The sequence below is a fragment of the Oculina patagonica genome, chromosome 8 (assembly GCF_052425735.1).
Source record: "Oculina patagonica isolate OP01 chromosome 8, crgOcupat, whole genome shotgun sequence".
Classification (NCBI taxonomy): Eukaryota; Metazoa; Cnidaria; class Anthozoa; order Scleractinia; family Oculinidae; genus Oculina; species Oculina patagonica.
In genome coordinates, this window is record NC_135765.1 from 8,077,974 (window position 1) to 8,091,949 (window position 13,976).

Genomic DNA, 13,976 nt, shown 5'->3' on the forward strand with positions numbered 1-13,976 from the left:
CAGCATATTTCTGGAGGTTTCTTATTCTTCTTGGCTGGTCGCTGAGGACAGTCTCGAGCCGAGTGTTGGGTGTGACCGCAAATCCAACAGGATCGTTGTTGCTGAGATGGCAGATTGTTTTGAAATTGCTCAGGAGTGCTGACTAAGGCAGAACGCTGTTGGGTTTCCTGGAATACTGTCGATGTCGACGGCGAATCTTGTTGTGAAGGCGTAGGCGATTCATTCGCAGAAGTGATGAATGAATGTTCGATTCGTCGAGCGGCTTCGATGGCTTTTTCGAGCTCTGCTACGTTCTGGGCTTGGAGAACTAAAGGACGAGCGATATGCGGTTGTAGCTTGGAGATAAACTGCGAAGTAACATAAGTTGGACAGGATTTGTGGAGACTCTCGCCCAGTTTTTCGAGTTGGTGAAGGATATTCTTGTACTTGAAAGCGAATTCGTCGACAGATTCCGAGGGATCTTGTTTCATTGCACTCAATTCAGAAGCCAAACGGCGGCATTTGGAGTCGGTAGGTTCTTGGAATTCTTTCCGTAAACTTGCGAGATACAATTTGAACTAACACGTTCCCCCGGCGGTTTCTCAGCAAAACCCTCTGTGCCACAGCAAAACGACCACTTGCCGATACACTGTTGTTCGAGCAGCGATAGACGTACAGTGACAGGAAATTGAGAAGTTTGCTCTTGAAAACGATTTAGAAAAAACGCCGATGTCATCTTGTACTTTCGTATCTTGACGGAAAATAGGTAACTGGAGTGTCGGTAGGCGCAAGGTTGGAGAAGAAACAACTTGATGCTCAGGCGGGTGAGCTTGTGAAGCAGTGGCCGCAGTGGTTTGTGCAGTGTGAACGGCTTGAATTGCGCCAACAAGTCCCTTGACAACTTCGCTTAAACCGAAAACGACTCCTTGAAGTTCTTCGATAGTAGCTGGCATATTCGAAACGTCGGGTTTTCCACCACTTTGTAGACGGAAGATTCGTTGCTCACACTAAACACAAAGGCCTCTATTCAACGATCAGCAAACGTATTAGATTCGACAACATGGATGACTGCTCGACTACATGTGCTCTCTGATAACCGGTTTCGACCGGTTACGTGACTACGTAATGCTACGTTATGTAAGGGTCAGGACGTGTCCCACTACAAATCTAACTGCATGCAAAATTTTAAGGAGGGGGTCAAAAGTTTTCATTTCCCACTTTGCTTCATTCTAACAGAGAATTGCTCCTAAGTGTGGATTCATCGGACAAAATTTTGTTGAGCCCCATTTTCCCGTTTTCCATTACAAAATAGATCAATGAAAAAGCATTTTTTACGACAGGCAGTCTATCCTTTTTCAATAGGGACTTTAAGATACCTGGACGGCTGACCTCGAGGACGGTGCGAGGAAGGTAGAATTTTGCGAGGAGGACTGGGCGGATGTCGACGTTCTTGGCGGGAACTTCCAACGTTAAGAGCCGGCGTGTGTGAACGGAGGACGGCTTCGTTAGTGGATCAACAATTTCTTAGCCCAAAACATGCGAAAAAAACCATTTGGCACCTCTAGCCCAAAGTATGGGACCAGAAAGCACTATTTTCATTCACAGGGTACAAATTTCAAGTGAAATTTTTGTAGAAACACAAGCAAGAAGTTCATAATTTCACGAACGTGGTTTCGCCATCAGCGTTTATGCAAAGCACAGCAAATATATTCGCAACTGCAAATAAAACTCGACTTCTTAACTTTTTATCAGTACCAATCCAAGAATACCATAAAGGGTCACCAAACACAGTAACAGAATTAAAAAAAAATAAGATTTTTAAACGAAATCATACAAAAAGCAGTTCCGTTCACTGGTGGACGGCAAACTGACTCTACTTCTCACGTCCTCGACAACAGCTGGACGGAGCTGGACGGCAATGTGCGTGGAGCGGGCATGCGCAATATAGGCTACACGCGAAAAATTACTTCCGGTCAGCCGTCCTCGAGGTCAGCCGTCCAGGTATCTTAAAGTCCCTAATACATGTTGTTGACGACAGTTTACAACTCGAATTCAGTGGAAAAATTTTTTTTCCTCGTTATATTTTTTCCACAAGGAATAAAACTACGTTGGCGGATAACTTGGAATTTTTAGTATACTATCAGTAGTGGCATATATAAAAAAAAAATATTTACTTGGTTCTGAATGCAGACCGCAACCCGATTCCGCTGGAACTACTACCACACATTGAAGGGACAAACAAAGATATTTCCTAAGCTAATTTACAACAACATTTCGGTTGATACTTTAATTTTCAATGTGGAAATCACCAGAAAATGAGAAAGATAAATATGGAGATCTCCCAACAGGAGTCGAACCTATAAGTGACCTTTGCAACACCGGTGTGACAATACCAATGACTTACAGGAGACTCGTGGCAGCTATTTAGTTTGACAAACTTACCACATACTGCTAATAATAGTATTGTCGAAGAGCGAGATATGTATGGAAATAAAGTATGGTACATTTAAGCTTGAAGAAAGACAATGAAAAATATATTATTCAGTAGGTACCCAAGCTATTCGGACTTACTTTTCGAGTATCTTGTATCTTGTCTTCTCGTTGTCTTTCTCCAAGCTTATAACAAACCATCTTTTTTTCCATGCATATCACCAGGACATTTATAAAACACGACCTAAAGGTCTTTGCGAACAGCGAGCGAAGGGATAATAATTGTATAGTGATTAAAACCAACTCCACTCGTAAACGAGGACCGAGTAATTTATGATTTACCCTCAACAAAGAGGCATAATTGAGATGTCACACGTACTGCGATTAATTTCGGTAAAGTTCAACATTAATTGAAATAAACTGAAATAGATATAAATAATATATTAGTTTTGATGTCATTTTTTCCCTCTCTGATTACTTAAGAGGGGTTTGCTCTACGGACCGACTAAGGTATGCAAGATAGCAAAGACCGATTTTCCCAAACTTTGCCAGAATAAAGGCCTCGGTAAACTAGTTCTAAAAATATAAGTTTCGGGTCCTTAAGAAAGTTTTTGATTTTTTAGTAGAATTTTTAATATTTTGCCCGTGGCGGCACGCTAAATCAACGCCGAAATAGCGACTTTTGTGAAAGCTGTTGTTCATATATTAAAAGCGTGCTAGAAAATAATTACCAAGGAACTTAAAACCTTTCATTTCCTCTACCTATAAGTGGTGTCAAAATTATGTGGAACAAAAACTGGAATTTTTAACGGAATTTTTAACTTTATACATTTTGACAGTCGTAGCAACAGCCGAATTTTGCCTAAATTCACGGGTCAAAAAATCACTCTGGTACACGACTTTACCCTTCAAGACTATACGCCGTAGAAAGAGAAATTTCCCATCTACAGTTTCCACGAGAAAAATATTGGGATAAACGAAACGACGAATTTTGAGAGCGTTTTGAAAATAGGTCACTCGAGTCATATGAGTGACCTTTCGACCTTCCGTGTCAATAACAACAACTAACGGAAGGTCTTCAAATGTTACGTTTCTTCGTTAAAAGACGTGTAATTTCCACTTTGTTGCATGCTTTTAAATAAAAGGAAACCAGGTTTTTTGTGGTGGAATTGCTTATTTGCTATGTTGGCGAATTTGTTCGAAACTTTCGCGAGAGTTTTGAAATGCGAGCTTATCTTCTGCTTTGAGCGGTTCCGGTACGTTGATTACCAAATTATACTTTCGAATCTGCTTTCAACGAGAATGTGGCATCTACAACGAAGTAAATACCAAATCACTGAGAAATAACGAAATATTTCTTACCTTTATGATTTTTCCTAGTCCAGAAACCACATTATTCGTACCAAAATACGGAGCGAAATGCCTCCTGACGTCTTCTTGTCGCACGCGATCATGTTTCAAAGTAACGTCCATGTTAACGATTAACTTGGCAAAACCGCATAATTCAACAGGAAGTTCAGTTCACTGAGGCTTTCTTGGTAGTGCAGCAGCGCATTTTCCCGATCTTACTTTGACATCTCAAATACTCGACGCTGTCAGCTGTGTTCTGAGATGTGATGTGAATGTGCAAAGCTAAACTGGATAACTCCAATTCACCCCGGAAGTGGCGCGGCCACGAAGCAAATTTTCAACTACCGATTGTACTTGCTGTCACTCCAGTGCAGTTCATTTTGACAGAAACGACTGTGCCGGCTTTTGCTTATGGCCGCGTGTGAATATGGACAGATTGCAGGGGGAGAATGTGGTCCTAGTGTGGACAATCCGGCAAATTCGAATAGTGTCGTCATTGCTAAATGTACCAAAGACATACAAGGACATCTACGTGCGTACGACGTTCGAGACGCTTCTTTAGACTCGGAGCCAAAGCTATTACTTGCACGAGCAGGTATGTTGTAGTTGTACGGATTTGTTAGTAACTAATAATTTATACCCGCTTAGTTTTATTCTCAAGCACCCAAGACATGTATGATTCTCGTGAATCTGACTAAAATTTAGAACAATAAAGTAAATACGAAGCAGGTGAAGGCACAGTAATAATTAATAATTACCAACAATTAGCATAACACTTTTACTGATCTTTACTTTTATGTAAGATAAAGTAAGGTCTGCATACAAAAATAGTGGACCATGAATTACACCCGGAGCGTATCTTGGTTCCCGTGGCATGGGTAGCCTAGGATGGTAGTCCAACAGAGGGTTATCCCCATCATTAACTCGCCGGTACCCAAGGTGGAGAGAGGTACTGTGAGAGTAAAGTGTCCTGCCCAAGAACACAACAGTGTCCCCGGTAAGGGCTCGAACTGGGAGCGCTCGGTTCGGAGCTACTAACCGTTGGGTCACCGCGCCTGGTAGGTGCATAGCGACTTTTAAACGTGGAATTGAAGCGTGACGAATGCGTGACAAATGCGTCACGAAAAAGTGGACTGTTTCTAGTACCCAGTTTCCTTTTGGCTTAACTCACAAAAGAAGAGAAATAGCTTACTTAGACTATAGTAAAAGGATATAACATATGAAGGCAGTGACGTGTCATCAATGGTAAAAACATTTATCAAGAGAATATTGTCAAATGTTGTTAAGCACAGTGCCTTGATTGTTTTCTTTTAAAAAGGCATTTTCAATGTGGGCGAAGATCATCTCAAACTCACAATTTGCCCAAGACACCGCGACAAGTTTGGCATCAGATGGCGTTCAAATAAAAGAAATTGTGCCGCTCCAAGTGGATGGTCTTCGCATGGGAAGTCAGTATCAGGAGTAAGAGGAATATCTCTTTCTCATGCCAAACTACTCCACCATTTAACCCAAGTACTGCTTCCTGTAGGCTCACGTAAGTTTTCAGCCATATAACACGTTTACACGTTTGATACTTTTTGTTACTCCATATTAAACCGAAATAAGTGGTAGTCTTGGTCAAAATCCGTCCGTTACACATTGATTAATACACAAAATAAAGAGTTGCTTTTTAACTATATTGAGACCAAATTAAGCCCCGAAGGGTTTAGAAAGATTATTTCCCAGAGCTGACCCCCCTCTTATTCCAGGGCCTGGATGATCGGGGGCCCCACTTAGCTTAGAACAAGAAATCAAAGATTTTCTAGTTATACATTCTAGCTAGGTAGAACATGAAATCCAGCCATTTTTTAACTCCTTAGGAATATGCACACAATGTCGAAGAAAGCTGGAGGAGTCAATCTCCTATAGAAAGCACTGCCCAAGAATCTGCAATTTCACCTATCGAAGATCAATGTGGCGCAGAACTTGAAGAGGACATATCAGAGAATATCACAAAGGTAAGTAATATGCATCAGCTACAGAGGAGGTTACTCATTGCTGATCTTAACTATGGTCGCTGCTGCTGCCGCAACTCAATGGGTTTTTTTTTTAAATCCACCGGCCAAGTTATTTTCTACTAACTCATCTTCACTTGTATGCAGTAAAGGTTATCATTCAAGCTATTTTACTTGCTGGCATAGCCATATGGATTGCCTTTTTATTCCCAATTGAACATAATTTTTTTCTGTTTAAAACACAGAGAGCAGATGCAGCTAGTTCAGAAGTCATGCAACAACTTGGTGACTCAATCTACCACTTCAAGATAGAAGACTATAGTCCGTGCCAGCCCGACTCTCAACTTGATGACTCAATCCGTCACCTGACGATAGAAGAGGAAAATCTGTCTCAGCCTGATTCTACACTTGGCGATTTAGTTTACCGACTGACAACAGAGGAGACTAGCCTATATCAACCAAACTCACAGTCGGCAAGCAGCGAAACCTCTAGCGGCAGCGACACACCAACAACCAGCCTGACCACGAAACGTTTACTACTGAATGATTTCTTACGTTCATGTGATACTGATACTGTCGGGCCATACAAACGGCGTTGGGAGGAAGCTACCGTACGTACGAGAGCTAACCATGTATCCAAGGCGAAGTCTGTAATTGTGGCTGGCCTTAATGTTATCGCCCCAGGAGATGCAGGCTACCTCTGGGAGGCCGTAAGAAATTCCGGGTCAGTCGAAAAAGAACTCGGTATTGGCGAGCCTGAGGAGCGAAAATATCTTGTTGCTCTGGCAGAGTCTTACGAAAACGCGTCATCCTGGGAAACAAGACGTCAAATATTGTCAATCATGGCGGACCTCACAACTTTCAAACACATCCAGAGCTACATCCCAGGCCTTACCGAATACCGGTTCAAAATGGCAAGACAGCATTCTCTTCAGTATGGGCGTGGAGTCGAAGTACCCCGAGCAAAAAGTCCGAGAATGAGAGTGGAAAGAAAACAGCTTGACCACTTTTTAACTTACATAACGAGTCCGCATGTCATCCAGGATATCCCGTTTGGGCAGCGATACCTCCGCCTCTCCTCTGGGAAGATACTAGAAACACCAAATGTCATCAGGACGATGATCCCCAGCAGACTATTAAAGCAATACCAGACTTACTGTGTGGAAACAGATTTCACTCCATTCAGCCCGGCAACTATGCTAAGAGTCTTGTCGGCCTGTGCGGCTACTACCAGGAAATCCTTGCAGGGTCTGGATTACGTTGCAGCAGACGGTGCGAAAGGTTTTGAAGATCTGTGTTCAATGGTGGAACAGCTTAAAGAAAAAGGGGGACTGGACAGAGAGACTGCTAAAGGCTGGGAGATATCACTGAAGGAAGGGAAGGAATATTTGAAGGCTGACTATAAGGTAACACAAATTATTATTTTTTATTTTGTTTTGTTCTGTGATGCGCTTTTCTCTCGTTATTGCTCCCACTTTGTCGTTACGAAAAATGTTATGATGACCACGGCTGGAAAAGAATATGTCTGGTATTCATAATTGCACCTGCCTTAACATTTCGAAAATACTTCCTACCCCTACTCCAAAATTCAGACGGAAGCCAAATATTTCCCAATTATAGGATAAGCATTACCAAAGATGAGCCTACGGGCTAAGATTGATTTACTAGCATATTCTTTTTCAAATATTAAACCAAAACGTATTTGTTACGCACATTTAAATCCGAAGATAAGCCACACCTTTACCAATCCCCCCCCCCCCCCCCACCTTTATTTGAGCGCCAGCGCTTTTGTCACTTTATGGTTTTTGCTCAGTCTCTTTTCTACAGGTGCATTGTAAGCAACCAAATTGGAAGTGGATGTTCTATTCATACAAGTTACCTTACTGTTACTAAATTTTGCGATTTTGCGAGACCATATTTCGCGGGATTTTCTTTTTGCGATTTAGCCACAACGTACATTAAAACTAGTAAAAATATATCAAAAACGTTAAAAATACGTTTTACGGGTCTTTAATTCGCGATTGCTTGAGAATCGCGAAAATTGTGAAATTATAGACCCATGAAATTAAGTACCAATAAGGTATGTAAATTGCGACTATTTCTGTTTTAACAGGTGCACATATCCGAATGCTGCTCTGTTGCAGACCATTGTAGCAGCTATGCCCTTAGCGACAGCAAGAACAGTGAGCTGAGTTCCTTGTGTTCCCACGACCACAGTCTCAAGTGTTCAAAGTGTGAAAGTATCAGTGAAGTACTTTGCTGTATCGAACGATATTTAACTAAATCAACGCTTGCGCCCGAGGAGGCGGAAGACTTCTCTTACATACATAGTCAGGCCGTCCAGGCAATCCAGGCCTGGAAAGCACACCAACTCAGAACTGTTAAACAAGACACAGCACGAACAGTGTGTTTGAGTGCTTTGGATGAGAGCACTGTCATGATTACGCTAGATTGGGCGATGAAATTTCTTCCACTCAAGTACCGAGAGACCCAATCTGACTGGTATGCAAAGAGAGGCATATCATGGCATATCAGTGTCGTCGCAAGAAAGATGAATGGGTGGTTTGAAAGTCAATGTTTTGTACATATCGTGGAAAACGCATCACAAGAGACCACTGATGTAGTGCGTATCTTGGAACACACCTTGAGATCACTAAAGGAAGAAAATCCCGAAGTCGGCACTGCCTCCCTGCGTCAGGATAACGCTGGATGCTACCACAGCTCTGGCTTAATAGCATCATGCCCTCTCATGAGGGCTAATACGGGGATATATGTTAGCAGAGTGGACTTCAGTGACCCACAGGGGGGAAAGGGGGCCTGCGATAGGAAGGCAGCGACGATTAAATCTCACGTACGCAGGTACGTGAACGAAGGGCATGATATTCAAAACGCCCAGGAATTAAAAACGGCCATTTTGTCGCATGGAGGAGTTCCCGGGGTCCGCGTTGCCGTTGTTGACGCTACTGTAGCTGCTTGTGCACTACCTGAAGTTAAACTCGATGGAATAAGCATGCTGAACAACTTCGAGTTTTCAAGAGACACAGTCAGAGTATGGAAGGCATTTGACGTCGGTGAAGGAAAGCAAATCTGCAAATCAAAAGTTGAAGGTAAGAAAAATGAAAACAGAAATAAATAAATAATAAACAGTGCGCAACTAACGATCAACTTCGCGTATTACACCCAGTAAGTTTGTTGCAAGACATCAAATACGTCTAGTTATCACACAACTAAGGCAGCTGAGAGAGCCGATAAGTGAAATCAAGAAGCCAGTGTGCTTTATTTGTGGTAAAAGGTTATCTTAATCCCTGGGTCTTTTTTGTATGTATCTTTTCATTCTTGATTCACACTGTTAAAGTGTTTATGACACGAAATCTTTTATTGCTTTTTTCTTTCGTTGATATGCTTAAATAAAGAATTGATAGTTAAAATTTGTCCCAAAAAATTTTCCGTCATTTTTTGCCTCCGAAATGTCGCACTCTCAGCCATCTTGAAAATTCATCAAACAAGTAGACGTCACAAAGGTGACGTGACGTACCTATTGTCATAGCGGCGCGCGGCCAAAAGGCTCGTCACGTCAGCTTTGTGACGTCTACTTGTTTGATGAATTTTCAAGATGGCTGAGAGTGCGACATTTCGGCGGCAAAAAATGACGGAAATTTTTTTTTTGGACAAATTTTAACTATGAATCCTTTAACGAAACATATCAACGAAAGAAAAAAGCCAATAAAAGATTTCGTGTCATATACACTTTAAGCTTAGGGTATAAAATTATGCAGGATTTAGTTTATTTTAATACTTAACCATGACATTCCTTTTTTATAGTTCCTGACATTCTGAAGAGTTCCCGATTTGACTGCCAGTTCTCTCCTGGTGGCTTCGTCCGCGCTTCCCAAGACAATTCAAAGAAGCCATGCCTTGATGAAACGTTTGAAGAACAAGAAAACGACAGTGGTGCGGTGGAAGATTCCAGCGTCCTGTTTTCCTGCCCAAATGAGGGTTGTGTAAAGGTTTATCAGAGGTATTCAAGTCTGGAGAAGCATATGTCCTTTGGCAAATGCAAGATGTTGCCAGAAAAGGAGACATTACTAGACAAAGCAAAGAAGTCATACCACATACTCCTTCAAGAAGATGTCAGTTCCGCAAAAGCACTAGAAACAACTGAAGTTGAGGCGACGGAGGGAGCAGGCTTACCTCAGGGTTGGGCCTTGAAAACAGCCAAAAAGCCCAAACGATTTAGTGAAACTCAAAGGAAGTACTTAGAAGACAAGTTCAACCTTGGGCAGGAAACTGGTCACAAACAAAACCCTGAGCAAGTTTCTAAAGATATGCGATTTGCAAAGAAAGCAGACGGGTCGAGGTTGTTCTCCAAAGACGAATTCCTAACTGAACAGCAGATACGGTCGTTCTTTTCAAGAAAGGCAGCTAAGTTGCGCAACGCTGTGGCAACTTCCGACGAGGATATTAGAGCTGTGGAAGTAGAGCAAGAGTTTTGCGATGCCCGCCAGGTTGTATTGGATGACGTGCAGTTACGACACCCCATTGTTTATGACAACTTAAACCCGTGTGACATGCACAAGAAGGGGAGAATGAAAGCATTGAGTATAGCTATGCTCAAGACTGTTTGCGATCGCGCGAGTTCTTTGGCGTTTCCACGGACGGATTCATCGCAACCCGCAAAGCGGAGTTTCTTTTCTCCTTAGAGGAGATTGTAAAGGGGTGCAGCTGTTGTAGCAAATAAGACAGCAGTCATGTTGAGGTCTGTTTTCTAAGATTGTTAAGTGTATAGTTTGTTTGCTTAGGCCGGGTGAGATTGTGAAAAGGTGTATAGATTGTTGACTAAGAGGAGATTGTAAATGGGGGTGGCTCTGAGTAGAGATTAAGACACCTGTCAGATTGTCATCTGTTATCACTTGAATTGTATAGCTTGTCCACTAAGGGTAGTTTGTAAAAGATCATGTCTCTAATTAGAGAGTAAGACACCTGTCAAATTGTCATCTGCTATCATTTGAATTGTTATAGCTTGTTCGCTCGCTAAGGGTAGTTTGTAAAGGGGCGTAGCTTTAAGTAGAGAGTAGGACACCTGCCAAATTGTCATCTACTATCACTTAAATTATAGCTTGTTCGCTAAAGGGTAGAAGGGGTGTGGCTCTAAGTAAAGAGTAAGACACCTGTCAAATTGTCATCTGCTATAACTTGAATTGTGTAGCTTGTTCGCTAAAGGGTAGAAGGGGTGTGGCTCTAAGTAGAGAGTAAGGCACCTGTCAAATTGTCATCTGCTTTCACTTGAATTGTTATAGCTTGTTCGCTAAGGGTAGTTTGTAAAGGGGTGTGGCTCTAAGTAGAGAGTAAGAGACCTGTCAAATTGTCTTCTGTTTTCATTCAATTGCATATCATGTTTGCCAGAGGGTAGAAGGGGTGTGGCTCTTAGTTGAGAGTAAGACACCTGCTATCACATGAATTGTATAGCTTGTTCGCCAAAGGGTAGTTTGTAAAGGACGTGGCTCTAAGTAGAAAGTAAGACACCTGTCAAATTGTCATTTTTTGTCATTGAACTGTATAGGTGTGTTGGCTAAGGGGATTGTAAAGGGGTGTGGCTCTTAGTAGGGAGTAAGACACATGTCATATTGTCATCTGAATACAATTGGCTAGCTTTTTGGAGAAGTAGCTGGTTGGTTTAAGGAAATTGTAAAGGGTAGTGCCTGTAAGTAGAGGCTTAGACATTTGCCACATCTGTTTTCCACTTGAATTGTACAGCTTGCTGACCAAGTGGTATAAACCAAACAATAAAGATGTTTCATTGTGGATTTATACTAAATGCACGTACAATGTATGACGGTATGTTTTATACCGCAGTTTCTTAAAGCTGAATAATGTCGCATGGACGATGGAATTTGCCTGTAAAGTTTAACATAATTTCAATAAGAACGTCAAAAAAATAAATATACTAAATACACATATACCTATACATTCGCTTACAAACTATATTTTCAATTACCGTTTAATGAAGTCGATCAATGAAGCAACTTTTACTGTGCTCAAAATGCTCACGAATTTTTTGCTTTTGTGTATATATATATTTTTTAACTGAATTGATTAGCAACCTTTACGTACAGCTGGGTAGCCTGTGGCTTTACTTTACAAATCGTTAACATTCCTAAAAGACAAGCAAAAGACCACTTCTGTTGACCGAGAGCGTCGAGAATTTAAGATGACCAATTCAAGTAACACCGGGAAAACGCGCTACTGCACCACAAAGAAAGACTCAGTGAACGCGGCCATAAGCAAAAGCCGGCACAGTCGTTTCTGTCAAAATGAACTGCACTGGAGTGACAGCAAGTATAATCGGTAGTTGAAAATTTGCTTCGTGGCCGCGCCACTTCCGGGGTGAATTGGAGTTATCCAGTCTAGCTTTGCACATTCACATCACATCTCAGAACTAAGCTGACAGCGTCGAGTATTTGAGATGTCAAAGTAAGATCGGGAAAATGCGCTGCTGCACTACCAAGAAAGCCTCAGTGAACTGAACTTCCTTTTGAATTATGCGGTTTTGCCAAGTTAATCGTTAACATGGATGTCACATTGAAGCATGATCGCGTGCGACAAGAAGACATGAAGAGGCATTTCGCTCCGTATTTTGGTACGAAAAATATGGTTTCTGGACTAGGAAAAATCATAAAGGTAAGAAATATTTCTATATTGCTCAGTGATTTGGTATTTACTTCGTTGTAGATGCCACATTCTCGTTGAAAGCAGATTCGAAAGTATAATTTGGTAATCAACGTACCGGAACCGCTCAAAGCAGAAGATAAGCTCGCATTTCAAAACTCTCGCGAAAGTTTCGAACAAATTCGCCAACATAGCAAATAAGCAATTCCACCGCAAAAAACCTGGTTTCCTTTTATTTAAAAGCATGCAACAAAGTGGAAATTACACGTCTTTTAACGAAGAAACGTAACATTTGAAGACCTTCCGTTAGTTGTTGTTATTGACACGGAAGGTCGAAAGGTCACTCATATGACTCGAGTGACCTATTTTCAAAACGCTTTCAAAATTCGTCGTTTCGTTTATCCCAATTTTTTTTTCGTGGAAACTGTAAATGGGAAATTTCTCTATCTACGGCGTATAGTCTTGAAGGGTAAAGTCGTGTACCAGAGTGATTTTTTGACCCGTGAATTTAGGCAAAATTCGGCTGTTGCTACGACTGTCAAAATGTATAAAGTTAAAAATTCCGTTAAAAATTCCAGTTTTTGTTCCATATAATTTTGACACCACTTATAGGTAGAGGAAATGAAAGGTTTTAAGTTCCTTGGTAATTATTTTCTAGCACGCTTTTAATATATGAACAACAGCTTTCACAAAAGTCGCTATTTCGGCGTTGATTTAGCGTGCCGCCACGGGCAAAATATTAAAAATTCTACTAAAAAATCAAAAACTTTCTTAAGGACCCGAAACTTATATTTTTAGAACTAGTTTACCGAGGCCTTTATTCTGGCAAAGTTTGGGAAAATCGGTCTTTGCTATCTTGCATACCTTAGTCGGTCCGTAGAGCAAACCCCTCTTAAGCCGGATCCGTGCTTATCAAAAAACGAATAAAGAAAGAAAATAAAGTCGGCCGTAATAAATCGCTAGGAGCGAGTGAAGTTTGTGACCTTGGATTAGCAGCATGTTTTTAACATTCGGTTCAATTATCAATTGTTTATTTTTAATTTGTGCAAAAACCTCAAACTACAAGTTTAAGAGAAAGAAACATACAATGTTTAGCAGCATGTTTTTAACATTCTGTTCAATTATCGATTGTCTATATTTAATTTGTGCAAAAACCTCGAACCACAAGTTTAAGAGAAAGAAACATACAATGTTAACAAGTCAAGGGACTGTAGAGAAGAAAAGACAAAAACAGTAGATAATGATGAAAATAAATTTACACTATTTCTACATCAATAAGCGTCGCACATTGGATAAAGTTTTCTGTTTGTCTTGTGAGTTGTTGTTCCAAAATGTTCATCCATATTGAACTAATAACAGCAGCCAATTGCCGGTAAATTTCGTGACGTAGAAAAATGCCGACCTAACATGAAGCCAAGAAATTTACTAAAAAGTTTTCGCTATCAACAGTAAACAATTCCCACCGGAGCCCTTACTCTCAATCACCCCGGTTATAGTTAAGTTATGGGAACGAGGCGACTCCGGAGGTGAGAGAGAGCGAGAGCTCCAATACGGCAA

The 13,976-nt window shown here is 41.2% G+C and overlaps 3 protein-coding genes across 3 annotated transcripts in view; all 3 read left to right on the forward strand.

Annotated features, from left to right (window-relative positions):
* The window catches only part of LOC144662592 (retinoschisin-like), a 41,146-nt gene that overhangs the window by 13,613 nt on the left and 13,557 nt on the right, over positions 1–13,976 (forward strand). The gene's annotated exons all lie outside the window — the stretch shown is intronic.
* Positions 4,171–5,728, forward strand: LOC144663088 (uncharacterized). Its single transcript, XM_078524024.1, has 3 exons — positions 4,171–4,354; positions 5,078–5,293; positions 5,619–5,728. The coding sequence occupies exons 1-3, from the start codon at positions 4,171–4,173 to the stop codon at positions 5,726–5,728; spliced, it is 510 nt and encodes a 169-aa protein (XP_078380150.1).
* LOC144663089 (uncharacterized) lies at positions 5,809–7,646 on the forward strand. The gene is made up of 3 exons (XM_078524025.1): positions 5,809–5,838; positions 5,999–7,159; positions 7,581–7,646. Exons 1-3 carry the CDS (start codon positions 5,809–5,811, stop codon positions 7,644–7,646), a joined length of 1,257 nt encoding a protein of 418 aa, XP_078380151.1.